This window comes from Zonotrichia leucophrys, chromosome 5 (assembly GCF_028769735.1).
Source record: "Zonotrichia leucophrys gambelii isolate GWCS_2022_RI chromosome 5, RI_Zleu_2.0, whole genome shotgun sequence".
Classification (NCBI taxonomy): Eukaryota; Metazoa; Chordata; class Aves; order Passeriformes; family Passerellidae; genus Zonotrichia; species Zonotrichia leucophrys.
In genome coordinates, this window is record NC_088175.1 from 650038 (window position 1) to 672693 (window position 22656).

The 22656-nt window shown below is 46.4% G+C and overlaps 1 protein-coding gene across 2 annotated transcripts; it reads right to left on the reverse strand.

Annotated features, from left to right (window-relative positions):
• Positions 1–11610: 11610 nt before the first annotated feature.
• On the reverse strand, positions 11611–22656 carry LOC135448087 (homeobox protein SIX4-like). 2 transcript variants are annotated; one of them, XM_064713567.1, is made up of 4 exons: positions 22413–22656; positions 21766–22319; positions 19727–20415; positions 11611–17305 (listed from the first exon to the last, which is right to left on the reverse strand). In XM_064713567.1, the coding sequence occupies exons 1-4, from the start codon at positions 22596–22598 to the stop codon at positions 16509–16511; spliced, it is 2226 nt and encodes a 741-aa protein (XP_064569637.1). In that variant the 5' UTR covers positions 22599–22656; the 3' UTR covers positions 11611–16508. The 2 variants fall into 2 exon arrangements, with proteins under 2 accessions (XP_064569637.1, XP_064569636.1); XM_064713566.1 differs by having other exon boundaries at positions 21766–22656.

Here is a 22656-nt window from a genome sequence, read left to right on the forward strand (position 1 = left end):
ACATCCCAGAGGATGGTGACTGTCCCTTAGAGCCACATCCCAGAGGATGGTGACTGTCCCCTGGAGCCACATCCACAAGGAAAGAGCTGTTCCAGGGGGGAAAATGAGCACACAGGAGCTGGATGCTGGGACAAGGAGTCCAGCACAGGGGCTCTGCAGCAGGGTGAGAGAAATCACACTCATTTTACAGAGGATCCCGTGGAAGTACAAAGGGCTCAGATGGGCTGTTCCTCTTCTCTTATCTCACCCTTTTTTGTTTTAAAAGCCACTTTCCCGAAGGTCTGCCTGCAGAGGGTGGGGCAGGCAGGGCACCAAAGGCAAAATTCTTGTTTGCCCTTCCCAGGTGTCACATTTGCATGCACCAGGGGCATCGGTGTCGGATGGGTTTGGGGGCAAGGCAGAGGAGGAAGAGGGGGAATCTTCCTCCCATTTTGTTTTGTACATTCCCTCTGCTGGTGAATTGTTACCACCGTGGCCGGGGAGGTTTTTTCTGATGTCTCTTGGGTTTGTGCTGCAGCCAGCACTTCTGATTCTGTCTGGCCACATATTGTATTTGGCTGATTGTCTCTCTCACTCTGAAAATTCCTCATTTTTTGGTTTAATTTTTCTTTTCTTTGTGGCATTTTAATATCTCACAACTGGCACCTTTACCAAGAGATTAAAGGTCTGTAAACAAACAGCTGTTTTACAGGCAAGCTTTAACACAGGCAGCCGGGAAGGACCCCTTGTGAAAGAGAATTTGGGGAAAACTTTTTGAGTGTGGGTAATGCTTTTAAAATATTTCTTCCACAAAACTATGTATTACAAACAATTCCTGAGCTAACACTCAAGTAAACCAACACGAATTATTCAGGTAATTAAAACTTTAAAACCATTTTAGGGGAAACTAGGAGAGAGTGAAGCATTGTTGACCTTGAAAAGTTTCTACAGTGATGAGAGAAAATCCAGATACTTTTGGATGGGTGGTAGAGGCAGTTCAGTTGCTTCTACCTTCAACTTCAGGGAAGGAAAGATAAGAGCCTCAAATATTTTATGCTAATAATTTGTTTCACACTCTGGTAGAAAACCATTGGAAATGTGTCTAAGGTTGTGCTGGAACTGTCTTGGCACTGCAGGTCTGGCCTTTGTATTGAGGTTGGTGAAAGTGCTTCAGAGCTTGGCCCTGGGGATTGGGAAGAGCTGATGTGAGGATCATGCAGCCAGCAGACACACGCAAGGTGCAGGGATCCCATGGCAGGGAGTGGGTTTGTCCTCCTGTGAACTTGTGTAAGAGCAATTTTAACTCAAACCCTTTCCTTTTGATGATCTAGAGCAGATCTTTTTCCCTTCATCACCTGAGGGTTTCCATGTTCTGTTCTCCATGTAAAACTTCCATCTGGTGAGTTCTGGGGAGCTCCTTTCCTGGCTGGGTGTCTCCCTGTCCTGCCCGGCCCATGGTGTGGAATGCATTGGCAGCTGCTGGAAGGGTGCAAGGGCTCAGGTCAGGAGTGACAGCAGCTCAGGGCCCTTCCCAAGGGCTGCATTTGGCAAATCCCAAGGGCAAGGACTTCTCAGCTCTATGTGTTCCTGGCTCTGCATGGAGCTGGCATGCTGGGGGACAGGCTGAGGCTGCGGAAGGGGCTCGGTTACAAGGACTCCAGGACAGAGCTGAAATGAAGCACAAGGGACAGAGTGTGGAGGTGGATTAGCTAATTAATGCACAGCTAATTAGGAAGTTGGAGCCAGGCATGCAAGTCCTGCTCTCCTCCTCTCTTGGTTCTGACCCCTCTCACTGTGAGTGTGACACAGGGAGCGACTGCAGAGCACTACAGGAAAAGCAAATATTGTTGTTTTGAGCAGAGAATGGTTTATTCCACAGCAGAACAGAGGCTGTGTTCTCTTGCAGAGCCCACATTGACCTCAGGGGGTTGTAACTGACCCAGGTGCCAGTGAGGTGCCAGGTGTGCCACCCTAAACCCACAGGTGACATGGGTGACAGTGTGTGGGGCTGCTGTGAGCACACCCAGAGCCTCCAGAGATGCTCCAGCAGCTCCTCCCTGCCTGCAGGTCCTTTGCTGGTGTTTGGGCAGTTTTGGCCAGGTGCCCAGGGCAGGATGGAGTCTCTGGGGTGCCAGTGGAGCTGTGAGGATGCAGCTGGAGCAGGCACAGGAGCCAGAGATGCTGGGGGAGAGGAGGGCACAAGCTCTGCCCTTCCCCACTGGAGCTCTGTGATCCTGCCTATAATCCCCTTAGCTTCAATGGCACCATGGTGATTTACAGCTCTAATGCTTTGATCCAGAACATGATGGACCATGGGACACAAATTAAAAGATGAGAGATGAGTGCAAAGCACAAGTTTCCATTTGTGGCCAGCTATTTTGTGCAGACGTGACAGCAACCAGGTGTGAAGATCCTGCAGGAGATGAGGGGAAAACCAAACCAGTGCAAGCAGATTTGTTAGAATGTGAATGGGAGCACAGCAGAGTAAGTGCTATTAATAGGATTTACACAGATTAGTAAACTAATCTGTGCATTTCAGATTGGATTTCATATTATGGAAAAGAAAATTAAGCCACATACCACACAGACTTTCCAGGCAGTGATTTGTGAGTGTGATCTCTTTGCTGGTACAAGTGGCTGCTCAGCAAGGCTGTGACAGCTCTGATGGGTGGGTCAGTGTAGCCATGATATTTTCTGAAAAATCTTTTCTTTAAGATTTTTTCTCTTGAGAAGCTGAGAGGCTTCAAGAACAAAATGTAAACAATGATTATCTGCTGCTTGTGGAATGCAACAGGTGCATCTGTGATTGGTCTCATGTGGTTGTTTCTAATTAATGGCCAACCACAGTCAGCTGTCTTGGACTCTCTGTCCGATACAGAAACTTTTATTATAATTTCTTCTTTTTCTATTCTTATCCAGCCTTCTGATGGAATCCTTTCTTCTATTCTTCTAGTATAGTTTTAATATAATATATATCATAAAATAATAAATCAGCCTTCTGAAACATGGAGTCAGATCCTCATCTCTTCCCTCATCCTCAGAGCCCTGTGAACACGGTCACAGGTCAGGGACACCCACTGGGAGCCAGGAGGGGGACAGTGCTGCAGCATGCAGAGCTGTGCTGGTGGCTTTGGGAGACACACAATGAAAGGAGCAGCTTGGTTAAGGAATGGCTCTTAAAATGAATTGCCAGGAGATAAAGCAGTGTCCTCCTGACTCCTGACTCAGTTAAAATGAGAAACTGTGGCTGCCTCATCTGTAGAAGAGCTCAGTGCCAGTTTGGACGGGGCTTGGAGCAGCCTGGTCTACTGTAAAGTGTCCCCACCTATGGGATGAGATTAATTTTAAGGTCCCTTCCAACCCAAACCATTCTATATTTCTGTGAAAAATAACTTTCCCTGCTCTGCACGTGGAGTGAAGAGGAGCAGAACTGGTCCAATGTCACTGAAGTGGGGAGGTAAAGGGCTCCCCAAAGGGAAGGGCAGAGTTCCATGGTGCCAGTGTGCAGCAGCTGGGCAGGGACAGGGAGGTGGGAGGCATTGGCACAGCTTAGGGAGAGATTGAGCACCCAGGACAATTCTGAGCAGTCATCTGTGTAAGCTGAAAGTTTCATATATTATGTAAATAATATTAATAATATTAATATTAATATTATTATTAATAATAAAATATAGTCATATTATAGAATATAAAAACAATAGATGTTACATATGAAAACATAATATATAATATATGTAAAATATACAATACATTTCAATATATATTTCAATATATACTGATTAATATTTATATTTATATATTATGAAAATATGATATAAATAAATAAATAAATATGATATTATAAATTATACATTATATACTATATACTATATAATGCATTATATAATATATAATATATAATATATAATATATAATATATAATATATAATATATAATATATAATATATTATATATTATATATTATATATTATATATTATATATTATAATAGAATATATTTTTATATTTTTATGCATATATTTATAAATAAGTGTGTTTGATTAGCAGGGTCTGGCCTCAGTATTTTGACTGTGCTATTCCAGACGGGTGAACCCCAGCCTGGCTGAGCCTCTTGTAATGGAGAACGGAATTGCTGTACTGTTGTACTGATGGGGAGATAGAAATCCAGGTATTTAGGAACTGGACTTTTGGTTCCAAGTTGTTAACATCAGCTAATCTTGTGATAGTTACAGTTCAAGCTGCCTCTGAGTAGGGCTTGAAAAATAAAGTGTAATTCATCTTTCTCTTTGTACTTCCTGTTATTTTGCAAAAATACAAGTATTTGGAACATTTAAACACTCATTATAGTCAGGACTGAAGGAAGAGCACCATTTTAGTTTCAAATTTCTATTTTAGGCCAAAGTTTTGAGGCAGAATGAGCTGAGCAGCCCAGTGATTTTTCTTCTTGTAACACCGTGTTAGGTGCAACAAATAAAAATCCCCAAATTGATTCAGTTTGTCTGGGAGAACAAACACTTTGGATTTTTCCTGGGCCGGGGCTGAGGGTGGCAGCCAATAAAAGCCACTTCAAGAAGGTTCCTCTCCCTTTTCTGCCTCCTTTCCCACAGCCCTTGAAGTTTCCTCTGGTCCTTGCTGTGGGTGCTAACTGAGCTGAAAACCATTTGTTACAGCTGGGGGCCATTTGCTTTGTGCTAATTATGGACGCACCAGAATGCAGTTTGTGTGCAGAGATGTGCTGAGGTGTGGTGTGGAGCTGGTAACCAGTAACCTGCCATGGACTGGTGTGTGCTGCCAGCCCTGAGAGCTGCCAGCAGCAGGGTGCTCTGGAAATCCTCTGTTACACAGGGATGTAGAATGAATTGGCTGGAATTCCTTGAAAACAGAATTGCTTTTACAGTGCCGATTTTAGGAATTGCATTTGTATGCAGTTTTTGAGGGGTTGTTTTTTAGGTCAGTGAAATGTTTCTCTAGCTTGAGTTATACTGAGTTTTTTTTAATTTTAATTCAGCTATTAGGTTTAGTGATTATACTGCAATAGTCTAGAAATGAATTCAAAAGCCTAATTATAAGTTTATGGGAATTTGAGCCCAGAGGCAGTTTTGACAAATATTCTCTTGAATTTGTAGACAATTTATTACTTTTATTTCTAAAATGGCAGCTATTTTATACCCTTGTTTATTTTTCTGAAGTGCTATCAGACCCAAAGGCTTGGAGAGAATGAGGCAACACCACATTTGAGATAAAATGCAGTAGATAGATAGATAGATAGATAGATAGATAGATAGATAGATAGATAGATAGATAGACAGATAGATGTGATACACCTAAATTTATATGTATTCTGGCTTGGAGACCTTCATTATCTCCAAATTTATTTTTGTATTTTAAAGCTAGGAACTTAAGAATGAAGTTGAGCAGGAAGTTGTGGCCATAACCCCTTTGCCTACTTCCCCTCTCTCACCATCTACTAAATATTGCAAAGCCCATAAATTGTGAAAGGTGACAAATCAGATTGTTGCTCAAGTATAAGATTGAGACTTGGGGCCAGGAGATTTCAATCCTGCATTACCTGGAATATATCATTACTGACAGACTTGCTGGGATTCAATTTCTACCAGCTATAAAGTGGGATTCTCAAATTCTGTCGTGCCAGCCTCGTTGCCTTTGATGACATGATACCCTGCTTGGAAAGGGAAGAGCCATCAGATGTGACACAGCTTGGCATCCACCAGCCTTTGGTGCTGTTCCATGGCCCAATGAACTGGGGAAATGTGATCTGGGCAAAGTCTCTGCAGGGTGGGTGGGAAATTGTTCTGAATCAGTGATTGTCTTGTGCTTCCAGGTCAAAATATCACCATCTCTTGATCAAAGTGATCTCTTGATCAAGTGTTTCAACTCAGCACAGCTTTGGTCTGTGTTTGCAGGGACATCTTGGATGTTGGAAGAGGGTGTGCTTATTAAATACAGATGAACTGATGATTGTGCAGGAGTTTCACAGGGTGGAGACCTGGATGCTGAAACATCTTTGGGTGCCTGTGCTGGAAGCAGAGCTTGCAGGACAGGAGGCACTTCTTTGACTGGATGTGGCTCTGGAAAAACCTAAGCAGGAGTGTTCCTGGTTTTGGGCTTGGGTATAACTCTCCTATTGCTTCCCAGTGTTGTGAGTATGTTCAGCGGCTTATTTCACATTCATTTGTGCATTCATTGTGCAGAGTTAACCTGAGCCTCAAACCTGTAGAGCTTCATCCCATTCCTTTGGAAAAGTCAGCCCCAGCAAATGAAACCGCTTGAGGGTTCCTCAGATTTGTGTTTGTTACCCAGTGATGGCAGCAAAAATTGCTCACCTGCGCATGGTGAGAGGTTCCTGCTCCTTCTACGTTTCTTCGTCAAGATTTGAATCTTTTTCACTTAAGTTTTGGGTCAGTTTGGGTTACAAATGCAAGTCTTGTTTCAGGTGAATGATGCTCATGACAAACAAGGAACAGTCATTTGTGGTGACCTGGAGGACCAGACCAGCTGCTTATTTCACATTCATTTATTATGGCTTCTAAAAAGACCCTAAGAATTGAGAGTAGTTAAGAGATGAACAGAAATAGGCTCCACCCTGCACTTTAATTTGAGGGTCTGGTCCTCCAGGCCACCCCCAAATGACTGTTCCTTGTTTGTCATGAGCATCATTCACCTGAAACAAGACTTGCTTTCATAACCCAGACTGAAGCAAAACGTAAGTGAAAAAGATTCAGATCTTGGTGAAGAAATGTGGAAGGAGCAGAAGCCTCTCACCATGCCCAAGTGAGCAATTCTTGCTGCCATTACTGGGTAACAAACACAAACTTGAGCAACTCTCAAGCGGTTTCATTTGCTGGGGCTGACTTTTCCAAAGGAATGGGATGAAGCTCTCCTGGCTTGAGGCTCAGGTTAACTCTGCCTTTGGTTTGCACAGGAAAAAAACCCCACAACAGCCACAAGCAACTGTGGCCAGAAGGGATTTACTGAGACCTGCTGAGCATGGCAGGAGGTGCCAAATGTCCTCCTGACACCCCTGTGCTGGGCAGTGAGGTGTCCTGGAGCCATGGAGGGGCTGTGTGACCTCTGTCCTGGGAGCAGGCACCCTGCAGCCCTGCTGCTCAGGCTGTGCCTGGAACGTGCAGCATGCCCTGTGCTCCTGGGAGCACTTCCAGGCCCTCCCTGATAAAGCCAGACCCCAAAATAGGCTGCTATCAGCAGCCTGCTGCCAGGTGCTGCTGGTTTTGCAAGTCCTGGGTCCCACCTCATACCAAGAGGGCTGAGGGGAAGATGGCAAATGGGAGCAGCCCCATAAAACCTCCCTTGGAATTTATCTGGTGGGTTCTGGGGAGTTCACAAGCCAAAAAAAGCCATGGGGAAGATGCCACAGGGCTGAAGCCCCTCAGTGCTCACTGACCTGGAGGCTGGGCCTGCTGTGGTCTTGCATCCAGTCCTTGTGGGTGGATGTGTAAAAGAGAGTCTTATTTTTCTGATCTGGAGTTCATTGCTTTCTAGGCAAAGCTGGGGGACACCAAACCCTGAGGGTGATGTAAGGAGGTAAAACACCTCAATGTTTTGAAGCTCTGAGGAGAACAGCGCTACATTAGTAGGGAAAAGGAGGAGAAATGCCATAGCAGCTCTCAGAAGCTGATGTGACTCCTCCCCACACAGGGCTGTGATGTGCCTAAATCCTTCCACGTGCAGGTGGTGTCACTTCCCTGGAGTTTGCAGCTCTCTCTTACTGATATTGAGTCTTCCTCTCCTCCAAGAACAGCACTAACAGGGCAGTCAGCCCCTCTGCCTCTGCTGCTCTTCTGCCCCAGCCTCTGAGCAAGGGGACAGCACATTTAACAGCAGCAGGTCACAAATCTGAACCTGTCTGTGGTGGAGTTTTGGGGCTGTGCTCTAATATATGTTGCCTGCAAGAAGAGGTTGCACCTCATTCACAGCCTCATAGTGGACCTCAAAATAAAGATATTATTTTTTATTTTTAATCTGGTCAGTGCTCACTTCCACCTGTATGCATACAACACAACAGATAATGTTTTTTAATACAGACAACTTGTGTATTTGTATGTGCATTGTGAATGTGCTTGGGATGGTGTTGAGTGTTGCCTGTTAGAACTGCCTTCTGATCCCCTGGCCTGCCTTGGTTTGATTAAGCAGCAGTAAATAGCAAAATCCCCAATATTTTCCCTAGGACATGAGTAACATCCAAATTGTCATTTGTTCTCAATGTGTTCTTTTAAGAAGCCACTGACTGAGGACCTGCAAGAGCAGGCACAGCTCAGGCTCTGGACTAACCCATCCTCATTCCCCTGAGCATTTCTCCCCCTCAGGCTCTGGACTAACCCATCCTCATTCCCCTGAGCATTTCTCCCCCTCAGGCTCTGGACTAACCCATCCTCATTCCCCTGAACATTTCTCCCCCTCAGGCTCTGGACTAACCCATCCTCATTCCCCTGAACATTTCTCCCCCTCAGGCTCTGGACTAACCCATCCCCATTCCCCTGAGCATTTCTCCCCCTCAGCTCCTCCGGCTTGGTGGGAGGTGAGTCAGACCTTTCTCAGATTGCCTTGATCTGGAAGTGGGTGGCTCTGGAGTCCTCCTGGACCTGCATGAGCATCACCCTGAGCTACAGATCCAGGCAGGAACAGTTTTTGGAGGCTGAGTGCTTGGGGGCTCAGGGATGCTGCTCCAGGGCCAGTCTAGTTATCAGCAGGGCTATTGGTCAGCATGGGAAGGTGGCTGGAAACACAGCAAATAAATGAAAGCAAGCTCAGGTATGGTGTCAGCAGTGAGTCCTGCTGCTGCTGTCATGGGATGATGCATCTCAGAGGGATTGGGCTCCCGAGGAGGCGCCGTGAGCTAGTGGGCAAAGCAACAGGGGGAGGCAGAGACCTGGCTGTGCACCCTGCCTGTGCCACCCACCCTGCACCGCCCCAGGCACATCACCCCACATCCCTCCCTCCCCTCCTGCCTCCTCCCATCCCTGTGAGCCTCAGGGGCTGCGTTCACACCTGCAGGCAGTGCAAGGGATACCGTGAACATGGAATTAATTCACTGCCTGCCAGCGTGCAGAGCAGGATGGAAAATGATGCGGTGTAACATTCTGGGAGTCCTTTCATAACGTCAGGTCTGTCACAAAGCACTTTGGCTGCCACAACGAAGCTTATTGATCAGCCTCAGGTATTCCAAATTGGGTCTTTCTGCCCGAGGAGGAGCAGGATGGAGAACTGAAGCACTTACAGGGGAGAATATCGGACATGAGTTATTGAGTAACCATCAGCACTGCTCCGGGGCTGCTCTGTTCCTCTGGACTGCATGCAACTTCTGAGCATTTTATCTCTTTCCTTCAGCATTTTCAGGCATGTGCCAGCTTCTGTAGCATATAAACTAGGTGCTATTTTTATTGAATCTGGCTTTAGTGCTGTAGATTTTTCACACGTGTGTTGGTTTTTTATTGTTGGTCTCATTCCTGAACTTTCTGGCACCTCTAAGTGTGAAATCGGTTATGTGCACGTTGCTTGGCAGATGAATTCCTATTTCTGGGAATCATTTTCCTTCTGAAATGTATTTTTATATTAAAAATGTGATCTGTATCCATATACTGGCCTAAGATTCCAGCCCAGAGGTTTCTGCAGCCAAAGATCACCACAACGGGGGATGCAGCCTGGAAGGAGACCTCTGCTTCCCAAGCTGTGAGTACTCATATTAAAATCTTGTTTTACTGACCCAACCTCTGCCTCTTGGAGCAGCAAAATCCCCTTCTGATCTGGCACCAGGGAAAAATCAAGACAAATATAGAGGATAATAAGTGATGTCTTCCAGCACTGTCTCCCTGCTGGATCAAGAGAAACCACCCATCTCCTGAGCCTTCCCACCACCAGCTCCATCCCAGCTACTGCCTTGGCAGCTCCCCCTCCTCCCTGCAGCATCCCCAGGCCCTGTGGGAAAGGCAGAGGCTCAGGGATCCGGCTGCCCACCCTTCCCAAGGTGCTGTCCTCCCTTTTTCCATCCGTGCACAGGCTGCCAGGGAGGAAGGAGCCGTGGCTGTGTGTGGTTTTCTCGCCCAGGGTGACCTGGAGCACATCTGCGGAGCGCTCCAAAGCAGCAGGAATGCGCTCCGTTAGGACATGATTCATCCTGCATACCGCATGGGTGGCTGCTCAGGGAGAATTTGGCCATTTGCATACGCTGCCGAGAGACCTTCCCCTTTCTCCTCCTTGTTCCTAAAGCCCTGTGCTTCATCCAGAGCCCCTGCAGGGGCTGCACAGCCACAAATCCCTGCCCTGGGCATTGGGCTGGCAGTAATGCTCCTGGAGTGCCACATGGTGAGGCAGAAACTGCTCCAGCCAGGTCGAAGGATGGCTTTAAATCCTCAGCAAAGCTGGGACAGAGCTGCTGCTCGGGGATCAGTTTGGGATTTGTTCTCTGCAGGCAGGAAAATCCCATCCCGGTTCTGCTCGGGCAAAGGGAGCGCCGCAAACACGACTGAGCCAAGCGCCCGCTTCTGGGAAGGAAACAGGAATTGGGCAACCAGGCAATTGGCTCTGGCTTAGGGCAGCTCCAGGGTAACTGGATTATTTACTTGGGCAGCTGCAGAGCCGGATCAGCCTGGAGAAAAGAGGGAGATGCTCCCCGGGCTGGGAGGGGATCCCTGCACTTGGCCAGCGGAGCTGCGATCCCTGGGAAAGGGGGAGAATGGTGAAAAACAACAAGGTCGTGTCCTAAAACACCAAGGTAACGTCCTAAAACACCAAGGTAATGTCTTAGCAAGTAACAAAATCACGAATTTCATCTTAACTGTATCTATTAAAAAAACAAACAAAAAATCTCTCCAATCTCACCTTGCTTCTTCTGGCCTAAACACAGTTTAAAGGGATGGAAGGGTGTTTTCCTGCTGGCTGTTAATTATCTCTAATGTATCTAAAGCTTCAGTGAGGGAAACGATTTCACCTGCACAGATTAGTCTATTTGGATTTATTGTCGTTCATTTTGGCATCAAAATGGTAACCAGGCAATGCTGGTGCTTGGAAGGCAGATCTGAAGTAATATGGTAATGTGTTTAAATCCTTTAATATCAGGGGAACATAGCATTTCAAGCTGTTCTCAAAAGGCTGCCAAAACCAAGTCTGACACTGTGTGAAACGTTTTAAAGAAAAATTTCAACAAACAGGAATTTAGCAAATAGGAGTACACCTACCCAAAAAAAAGCCCGACATAGAAAGCATGCCAATGTCATGGGAACCACAGGTAAACACTGACTAGTCCTAACTAGCAGGTGGAAGTAGATTTTAATAATATCTAACTAATTATGGGACAAATTCGGTTTGAGACACAAATAGGTTCAATATGAGGTATAAGATTTATGGTTTTTAATTTAGTATTTTAGAATTCTGACAAAACCCCCTCAAGTCAACAGAAAGTCTCATTCTTGTTGAAATCGGGTGCAGATCAAATCCCTGGCAAGCACAGACACTCCCAGTTGCCATCACTTTCCATGGTGAGCCATTAGAAGCCAAGTTTCTACTTCAGATTGCTTTTCCAACTCAAAATTCAAAGCCCTCACATGACATCCAAACAGAAATATTTACACAAGATGTGTATAAATATAAAGTTTATTCAGTATAGTGTTTAGAAAAATAAGTTCACATCATCTCAGAATACAAATAAAACACTTAATTGTCCAGGCACAAACCCCTATTACAGTACAACAAACATACATACTTTAGATCTCTTTGGTTGGGTAATTAAGCACAGATATGTTTGATGATACACTCTGGGGCAGCATCACCTAACAGTGCAGTAAAGTTCTTGATTATTCCCTCCTCTAACACGTACATTCTGCTTCAATTTAATATTTGTTGTAAGGCACAATAAAACCCATATTGGAGAAATAACTGGTTAGTTCTGGACAAACAGTACATGCAGCAAAAGAACAAACATCCTCTGAATGTGAATCCTGAAAGCCAGAAGATTCACCCCCTCCTTGAGTTCAGAAATTTAAGAAGCAAGTTTTAAATTATATGAAACATACAACTAAGGTATAAAATATCCTTCAAGATAATAACTGCTAGGAGATACAGGAAGACTTCAGGCATCCTTGCTTTTAAAAATACCATTATTTTTGTTTTCAGAATTATAAAATTACTATTCTTTTGGATGATTTGACATTCTTCTTGACTACAAGCACTGGGCAGTTCATGTCCCCAGAGCCCTGCACACATATCTAACATGATACTGGAGGGATGCACCCCCTTGTTCATCTGCCCTTGCTGAGGAAAGGGCACAGACACTGGGAATTTATGTACATGAAAAGCTCCTGTGCACACAGGGCCAAATTCCACCCTGATTTATTTAACTGAAAATCATCACTGAGGTGGTTTTACACGATTTGAAGTCAGAACCTGTCCATTACTGTCATCAGTCTCAGACTGAGAGCAGCATTGACAGTCCCAGCCTCACCTCTGGGTGAAGCCACTTTCTGATTGAGTCTTCCTGAATCCACAGGGAGGGGAAAGCAGTAAGTGGGAAGAGGTATTTGCTTTGATAAACTGTGACTGTTTGGTTCTACCCAAGTGCCAGCCTTGTGCTCTGGTTTGTGCTGCCACTGTGTACTGGGCCAAATCCATCCCTGACCTAACACCAGTGAAATGAATGGACCATATTCCCAGCTGGCAAAAAAGGACATTAAAGTCAATGGAAATGTGCTAGTTTAGCCCAGCTGAGGACCTGGCCAATGCATATCTGTGATTTACATTGCTGAAATGTCCTTGAAGGTAAGACCACAGGGATAATGCTGCAAATAGTCCACACAGAGCATTAAATTCATTGTGTTTCTGGTTTTCTGCAAAACTCTGGGTGAAACAGAGGCAGCTTTAATCAAAAGTAGTAAAGAAGAGAGGGGTTTTTAACATCATGCTTTGTTAAGAATTTCCTTAGGCATATTTTTCAAAGCTGAGTCTGGGACTAGTAAAGCAGTAGAATTTGGCAATGTTTTCTGTAAGATTTCCAGTGGACTTAGAAGTTACAAACATATGTGAAGTTGAAATGATCCTTTACTCTCATCCATAACAGAGAGGGAGGGAAGAGAAGGAATGTGCATGCCAGGTAGACATACCATCCATTTAAGTAACAGAATGTGATAATGAGGGCTGTCTGTGGGGCCTGGACACTCGCTGCCCTCCCATGTGTGGGAGATCAGCATCCAAATCCCCTAAACACCACATAAAAATCCTTGCTTTGGGAGTCAGTGGAGCAATGCCTTATTTACAGCAGCCAAAGACCTGGCCCTGGACACTTTTTGGGGCTTTGAGTACTGTCTATTGAGAGCAGTGAGCTTGCCTGCCTGAGGGCCACAAAATAAAAACTTACCCTTGTAAGGAATAAAACTACTTATTTAAATTTCTATTTAAAACACACTGTACCGTGCAATGAGTTTTTATATTGTGCATATGTACCTGCAGAAAACATGAGGTTATAACTATGTTATCTGGAGGGAATGACACTTATTTTCAATGGGAGAAAGAAAGAAAGAGTAAAAGATAATAGGAAGTTACTTGATATCTGGAAGACTAGAATAGATTAATCTCACTTTGTCCCAAAACACTGCTTTTATGTACATCCTCCACTCCAACTGGAGCATGGGAAGTCTCCTATTAGAAGTACCAGACACTCCCAAGAAACATGCCACTGTAACAACATACACAGTTTTTCACATCAACTGTGCTGCAAAGCCATGGAATTCACTCAGTAACACAACAAATGCAAAGAAGGAAAAACTAAAAATAAAGTAACAGGTACTGTTATAACACCACAGTCTCTTCAATTATGAGAGATGATCACACCAACAACTGCTCTGAAATATTCCCTAGCTTGCCTCCAAATATAGTCTGAGCTTCACAGACCAAATGTTAATCCACCATCAACTCCTTCAGAGCCAAGTACACGTTCTCCATTAAAATGACAGCGATAGGGGGCATTTCTAATTTTCCAAATGGCTGAATGATTTCATGCAAAGCATATACAGCTACTGTCATCACCACCTTAGTTACATGGGTGAAGAAGAGGTGGGAAACAGACAGCTCATGCTGGGGCCCAGCAAACTTAGATAAACAAGCAGAGTGGTTGGGAGAACTCTGCACTATCCGATTCCCTGCTCACGCGGAACGTCAGGGAAAGCTGTGCCAGGGGAACATACAGCTCCATGTCCTGCTTGTGATAATCTCTGCTTTAGAGCACTTGCCTCAAACCCCCTGCTTGCCTGGGAGCACGTGGGGACAGCCAACTGCTGATGGGCTGCTCCTGCCTGCGGAGCGTCAGCGGCTCCGTGCAGCTGCAAGCGCTGCCCTTGCACTCTCCTCCTTCCCTTTCCTGCCCTTCTCCCTGCAGCCCTGGCTCACAGCACGGGCTCCAGTGCACACTGACAGAGCTCAGCCTCAAGGTTCCACAGAAAACCTTGCAAAATAGGCAATATAGTGCAAAACCACAATGAGAATGCTGATGCTGTGCTCACGGTGCACAGAAAAACCTTCATTCCCAAAAGCTTTCCATGGAACCAGTTAAAACCAAGACAAACACACTGGGATATGCCACCTTAATTATCTTTCCTTTCCTTTTTTTTTGTCCTTTACAAGTGATCTTCTTCTGTCCTGAGCCTGCTTCAGGCTCATGAAAACGTTTCCCATTGCTTTCCAAAGGCTTTGGAGGATGAACACATGCTTTAGTTTACTGTATATATTCACATCAGGATAAAATACAACAAAACCAAACCCACCAGCATTAACAGCGCGTCACTTTCGTACATCTGAATTCTTCTTATTATTTTAAAGCTATAAGGATGTGCTTTTCCATGCTACAAAAATAGGAGGAAAGGTTAAGATCTGCTCCACCTGCTCCAGGGAGGAAGGTGTAGGCATCCATCCCCAGCCAGGCAGGGACCACGGCTCCTGCATTTCCCACCACAGCTCCCAGGCTGCTTCTCCTGGAGGATATCCATAAATACACACTCAACTGCACTCCTGGATGGGGGCCCTGCTGCACCAGCAGCTGGAGCTGTCCCACATGGGCTCTTTGGCCAATTTATGAACACAGGGTTCCCTTCCTTGCCCATCCAACCTTTCCTGCTCATCTCACAGAGCCAAGAGCTCAACCCTGTGGTCCCCTCCTGTCCTACTGATGTGGGGCAGAAGGACCCATCCTTGGCTCTCTGCACTGCCAGGAAATGTCACCCACCATGTCCAGAAGACTCTCAAACCTCTTCTTACTCGTGCAAGCAGGAGCACCCAAAGTCAGGGGGTCTACTTGCAGAAGTAAGGCATCAGGATTTGGCCCTGAGGACGGATATCTGCAAATCAGTGTTTTTATTCCTCCTGCCACTGTGCTTTAGTAACAAAGATAAGGCCACTAGGAAGAAAGGCACGTGGAATTCTGTAAAAAATACACAAAAGGGTTCAACTAAATCGCAAAGTACTAACAAAACAAACAAACAAAAAAAAAGCCCTGAACACAAAGACAGAGGGGGTAGAAACAGTGACCTCCTGGGTTTGTGAGACTGGGAATTAATTTTCTAGTTTCAGTGTGATTAACATTTTACTTTTACAGTCTGTTGCTTGAAAAAAAAACTACAAAAAAGTAAAACCTTGTCAGAAATAACTACGCTTACTTCCTGCTCAAACAATAAAATAAATTAAACAGCCAGAAAACGTTTTCCTTTTCAATGCATTGTGTCTAAAGTGAAAGGGAACATAAACCATAAATAAAATCCATTGTACTAATTAAAAAAGTCTCCTTTATAAGAACTGAAACAATATTTACATTCATACTGGATAGAAAGCTTCTGAATTGCATAATTAGAGTTTCAAATGATGCTTTTTCTGGTGCACTGACAAAATGCTAGCTGTAGCATTTAGAAACCTGTACATGATTGATGTGAGACTTTTGGTTTAAATGCAAGTCTGCTGGAAAAAAAGCAAACATACCAGTAACAATATTATGATTTTGTTTTGTTTCTTAACCTTGAACAACATAAAAGTAGCCAGAGAGGTATCGTCTAGAGTTCCTTAGAAATCTCTCAATGCCCATGGACTGGAAGTAAACAGAAAAAAAAAAAGTCTGCATTGTTTCTACCGTTTTGGAGTGAGATTTTTGTTTTCCATCTGAAGCTAGGAGTGTATACTTACTGTTAAGAGTATGTTGTACTATGGAGAGTCTAGTTAAATTTTCAGGGTAGTATCTGGTAGCCAAACCTGTACCCATTCCTCAGTACTTGCCCTGGCCATTTCCTTTCTCCTTTAACCTGTTTAAAAGAGAATACTGCATGCAAACCAAGTGTGGCAACCTAATTCCATCGCTGGAGATTCCTCTGTACATTGATTCAGACCACTTAAATGTTCTTCTGGTTTCTTAAAATGAATAAAAGCCCATCAAACAAAAAAAAACCCACAAACACCCACTAGGTGTTTGTTAGGGCCTCAACAGGAGACTTATCTATTAAAACAGAAAGCAAGAAAAGAAAGAAGCTACAAGTCTTGCATAACTTCATCCATCTGAACTGTCTGCAGTTTGGCAAGTTCTTTTTTGTCCGTTTCCAGTTCTTCACATACCGTGTCAACCATGTTACTCATAACATACTTAGATTTGGAATCCAGCATCATTAAATTGCCAGTTGACTTGCTCTCAGAATTAGGCAAGAAATTCTCTTTGACATCAGGTACAGCTTGCAGAACCAACCTGTGCTCTCTGCCAAAATCCTGGTGCACTTGTGCAGGGGGGTGGCTGACACGGTCTGCACTGGCTGAAACGATTTCTCCAAGCACGGGCTGTGCTGTGGAAATGGACAAGAGATCCTGACTGGTGATGAGGGGACAGTTCTGGAGGGTTGCATAGTTAGTGTTGCTGATAGATATCACTGTAGAGGTACTGGTCACGGGTGAAGACATGGCCTGGCTCTCCGAGATACCAGAGCTCAGTTCTGCAGCATTTAAAAGAGTCGGTGGAGTGAGGGAAAAATTGTGTGAGGGCGTTACATTCACTAAGGAGGAGGCCAGGGACTGCAGCCCTGCACTGGATATATTTTCAGAAGACATGTTGACGTTCAGTTGTGTGTTCTGACTGACTGGCATCAGCTGAGAAAACACCAGGCTTCTTTCCAGTCCTTCTTGCTTGACAGATCCTACAGCCTGGCCTGAGTTGGGAACTGTATAAACCACTGCACTGGGAGTGAGGGGGCTGAAGAAAACCTTTCCTTGCTGCACTGTTGAAGATTCAGTCGTGAAAGTTCCTCCATCAGATGTGCTGGGGTTTGCTGAAACATTACCTAGAGAAAGGAAAGCAAAAGAAAAGAAAACAGAGAGTTATGCAGTCCTGGTCTTTTTTACCTTCCCAGTATACACACACTAATATTTCATGCAACACTGCAAAGCAATTTTTGTAGCAGGTGAGAGAAAACTTGGTGTAAAGAAATCAATGCTGTTAATAGATGTTGCTTCTAGAAAGTTAAAAAAAAAAAAGAAAGAAGTTTCTGATATATTAGATTAGGTATCTTTCAGACTCTCATTAAGGAGCAAACAGTCCCCAGCCATGTGACTAAATGAATGTGCTTTGGCCTTCACTAGTTGCCACCACTCAATTTCCATCTAAGAATAGAAGCATGAAAAGCCATTAAAGATAGTTCAGTGACAGACTACAGCTTGTGTGTGGGAACTGGAGACACGTCACATGAAATCCACTGCTGCTGGCGAGAACCTGCCCGAGCCAACCCCCACAAAAAACATGAAAAACCGGTAATTTCTATTGGTCTAACTCGGTGATAATCCTCAAGCACTCAGCTCTACTCCCTTTCACCTTGCTTTTTTGTGTTTTTCTAAAATCCTAATCCTGCCACATCCACCATGCTGTGAAAAGCCACCCAGCACTGCCTGCCCTTGCTGAGAGCCACGGCACTGCTCGTGTGATGTTGCAGTGAGCCAAAGCAGGGAGAGGTGGCCAGAGATGACCTGAAGTTGTTTTCACTGGACTTGCCATGTCAGTTGTCATTATGGTAATTCTTAAAATAAGAAATACTGGCTCTTGGGACTGAGTCCCACTTGGAACACCTCTCTTTCTCAAAAGCAGTTTAATTGTAAGAGATTACAGTTGGACACAGATTAATATTTTAGAACAGCCCAAAGATGAATTTCTCATATGGGGAATATTTTAATTCCCTATTAATTTTAGTTAATCAATTATGATTCTTTGAAAGATGTTATGCATATGGGTTATCTAGAATAACATTGACAGGTAACTTAAAGTTACCTGTCAGTATTATTTACTGGCTTACTTGAAATAGCCTGCAGCATGCTTCAATTGGAATAGGCAGCCAGCTATCCATCCAAGACAAGCAGAACTTTTCCTGCACCAAAGATATGGTGGATCACTCTCCAGTGGGCAGTCAGTACTTTTAACAATGGGAAAACAGTCAGAGAAGAGCTTATTATGAATCTTAGGACTTTCAAATACAATAGTCCTACAATACTTAAAAGGACAGAACTTTCTTTCTCACCTTTGCTGGCTGTTAGTTTATGCCTTGGAGCATGTGGATTAAGTGGCTTTAGTAATTACAGGTGGCATTCAGTTTAAGCAAGATTAAAGAGAGAAGACATTTAGTCTATGTGCCAATAACTTCCAGTGCCTCTGAGTGCCGTATTTTAGGACTTTATAATTGTGCACCCATTTGAAATGTGGTTGCACAGCTTCACATTTAGAATTGTTCCTCCCTGTGCTTCAGCAAGAACAATTCACACTCTATACACATTAAATTCAAAGAAGCACATGAGCACAATTTGACTTTCATAATAGTATTCACAGCTCCTGAAACCAGAGAGAATCATTACAGTTTAATAATTTTAGTAAACAAAGATAAAGTGGCCAAGGAGTACCAAAGATGTTCAGCTGTGCTATTTAACTGATCTGCTTCAAAAAAGGGATCCAGAACAAGGTTTGTGCTCCCTGGGATTCTTCCTGGCCAGCTGCAAGATTCAGACTTTGGTATGCTAAGACCAACTCTAAAGCAAACTTGGGGAGGAGCCTGCACATTTGGCACATGAACCTGTGATGACATATTTCCCTTGGACTGAGGGCAGCTTTATCCAAAGAGCCTCACATTTTATATCTACGAGCTAGTGTTTACTTCTATTGTTCCCCTCAAGTTTAATCTTTCTTAATTGTGGAACAGAAAATGTACAAGCAACTGCTCGGTCTTGTTGTGTCTACAATAATTCAAAATGTATTTTTGTGAAATGCTTTTGTTAAGAAAACAAAAAAACAAAACAACCACCACAAGAACAACAAGGGTAACAATTTCCAGCTGCCATAATTTTCATTTTTATGAACCTTCTCATTAAAAGAATTCAGTGGCAAATGGGGAATATTTTGAATTACTGAAACATGTAAAATTTACAGATATTTGTGAACACTCCTATCACAGACTTCTGTGAACAGCATGAGATGAAAGGGGTGTAAATTACCAGACCTCCTTCCATGCTCTTAACAGAGGAGCTCAGCTTCATCTAACAGTCTGCCCACGAGCATAATTCACTATAAAGGAAGGCAAACAGTATTATTTGATGTTCTGTGCGTGGCCATGGCTGAGATATTATGTTGATATCTTGGAAGAAAAGGACCACAGCTTCTAAAATGCTAAATGTGCCTGATTCCAACTTTTCCTCATACCTCTTACTGCAAGAGGCAAAGCTTTTACCTTGTGAAGCTGCCACAGAAACTGGAGGCAGCTGCAGAGAAGAAAAACCAATGCTTCCGTTCAGCAGCTGGCCATTTGTTCCTGAATTGGGGATCTGGACAATGCCATACTGGTTTATTTGGACAGGAGCAGTAAAAGTAACCACGGAGCCTCCATCCTGGGAAGCAGCAGTTTCCACGCCTTCCCTTTTCACCTCTGAGCTCGGTATCAATCCCGGGAAAGTGACTGGGATGTTGCTAGGGCTGAAGGCTGCTGTGGCATTGGGGACCGAGGCCTGAAGGAGTTTGAAGTCTTTGACATCTTCTGAGGACGATGAGGACAGTATGTCAGTAATGGACACCCCGTTGCTCACGACGCTGGCCGCAGTTTTGGGCGAATTTAAGGTAACAGTCTGTGAAGTGCCCACGCTGAGTCCATTGAGTATGACACTGTTGGGTCCCTGAAGAAACGAGCTACCATTGAGGAAGACAGGAGAGGTACTGGCAGGCATGAGGTTCCCGTTCAACAAGACGCCGGACGAGCTCAAGGCTATTTTAGTGTTTCCAAGCTGCTGCATGTAGACAGGCTCCATGTGGCTGGGAAGGCTGAGGCTGGTAACGCCGTCGGATGAGCTGGAGAGCGGATGGGGAGATAAATCCTCCCGCCCCTTACTGGATTCATCTTCCGTGCTAGGGTTGCCATCTGACTCGCTACGGGAAAAGATGGAGAGATGACATTGCATTACCACGATGTACAGGATCTCTGCACCAAGGGGGACTTCTTGCTTTAACACAAGTATGTGAGAGTTTCCACGAACAATTCTTTTCTATGTTTTGCCTTTACAAGGCACTTTAAACGAATATTTAAGCCAAGGGAGGAGGTTTCTTAGAATAGAACGCATCAAACCAAACACTCGCCCAAAGGAGAAACTTTACAGACTGGGTTATGGAGTTGTAAATAAATTCCTCCACCCCGGCGACCGAAGGGGGCTGCCTGGGCCCGGGGTGCCCACACGTGTGAGACCGGCCGCGGCCATTTGGCAAAGCGCTGGGAGGTGAGGCAGGGCCGGGCAGCGCCGCCGGACCCTGCGGGCTCAGCCGGACCCTGCGGGCTCAGCCTGGCGCCCGGGCCCGGGGGAAGGGGCAGACCCCGGCCCGCGCTGCCCCGGTGCCGGCGGAGGCACCTCCGGCCGTGCCGGGGGGAGGGACGGAGAGATGGGGGGCGGCCTTTGTGCCTCCGCCCGGGGCTGCGCCGGGTTTTTTCGCTGACTGGTCCGCCCGCCCTCGGCTGCATTTTTCGGTCGCTCTCCCCTCCCTCCCCCCTCGGCCTTTGATGTGTCCCGCGGAGAGGGGCCGCGGCGGCACAATCGCGCCCTTGGTTGAGAAATGCCTTGGGGCCCCCTCCGCCGGCCGCTTTCCCTCCTTCTCTCCCCGCTCCCTTCCTCCCTCCCCTCCTCCCCGCGCTTTCTCCCCCCTTTCCCGTCCCTTCCCGGAGGAAGGCGGGAGCGGGGAGGTCACCTCCACCTGCCCGCGCCCCCTCCGCGGGGCGGGGGGAGCCGAGCCCGAGCCGCGGGCGGAGCGGGGCCGGGGCCGCTCCCGGGAGCCCCGGGAACCGGCCCCGCTCCCCCGCTGAAACCCGAGCCCGGCCCGCTCCCGAGTCAGGTTTCAAAACAGAGGGAGCGCCGGGACCCCGCGCGTCCTCCGGCCGTCAATGATTAACTCTGTCAGGCGCGACAATTGAATAAAAACAAGGAGCGGGGGGAACGAACACCCCCGTCCCGTCCCCTCCCGGGAGTCCGCCCCGCGGCTCCCCCGTGCCGGGAGCGGCTCCCCGGTGCCGGGAGCTCCCCCGGGAGCGCGGGCCGGCGGGTCCGGGAAGTTTCCCCGCGCCGCCTCGCACGCCCGGGCCGGGTGGGTGTGTTGGGAACGAGGGAGCGGGGAGGAGGAAGGAGGGGAGGACGAGGCGCACCGAAGGTAAGCGCCATGTTTGCAAGGGAAGAAAGAGCCGGGAGAGGGAAAGGCAGGCGGGAGAGGGGGCGGGGAGGAAAAGTTTTCCCTCACCTTTTGGACTGGGTCTCGGAAGGGTTGCGGTCCCGCTGCCTGCGGTTCTTGAACCAGTTGCTGACCTGGGTGAGGGACAGCCCGGTGATCTTGGCCAGGTTGCGCTTCTCGGCGGGCGAGGGGTATCGGTTCTGCTTGTAGAGCTCCTTGAGCGCGTTGCGGGACTTCTCCTTGAAGCAGTAGACCGTCTCCTCGCCGTCCCAGATGGTCCTGGGCAGGGGGTATTTCCTCCGCAACCTGTACTTGTCCACCGCCCCCAAGGGTCTGCCCCGGGCTCGCTCCGCCTCGGTGTAGCGAGCTTTGTACCAGAGCTCCTGCAGCAGCGGGTGGTTGGAGGAGTCGAAGTTGTGGCTCTCCAGGATGCTGTAGAGCTCGGCGTAGATGCCCTGGTGAAAAGCCACCAGCGCCCGGGCTTTCATCAGGCTCTCGTTGCCACGTAGCAGATCGCTCGGGGGCAAAGACCACAGGAACCTGGCCAGGCGGTCCAGGTTCCCACCTTGCTGCAGCGCCTCGCACACGCAGGCGACGTGGTCCGGGGAGAAAGCCAAGGGGGTCTGCGAGGAGGAGGAGGAGGAAGAAGAAGATGAAGAGGAGGGAGAGGAGGCAGCGTGGTGATTCCTGGCCAGGAGTTCCGTGTGGAGCAGTACCTGTTCCGCGGCTCCCTCCTCGCCGGCGGCAGCGGAGCCTGCATGCTCCATGGGGAACTGGGCAGCGGCGGGAGGGGGCGGCGGCGCGGGCCCGTCGGGGGCTTCGGAGAGCATTTCCATCACATTTTCCTCCTTGATCTCTACCGCGATCACGATGTCGTCCGTGGCGGGGGAGGCAGAAGACATGTTTCGGTTTGTTTTCCTTTTTTCTTTTTCTTTTTTTTTTTTTTCTTGTGTGCTCCTT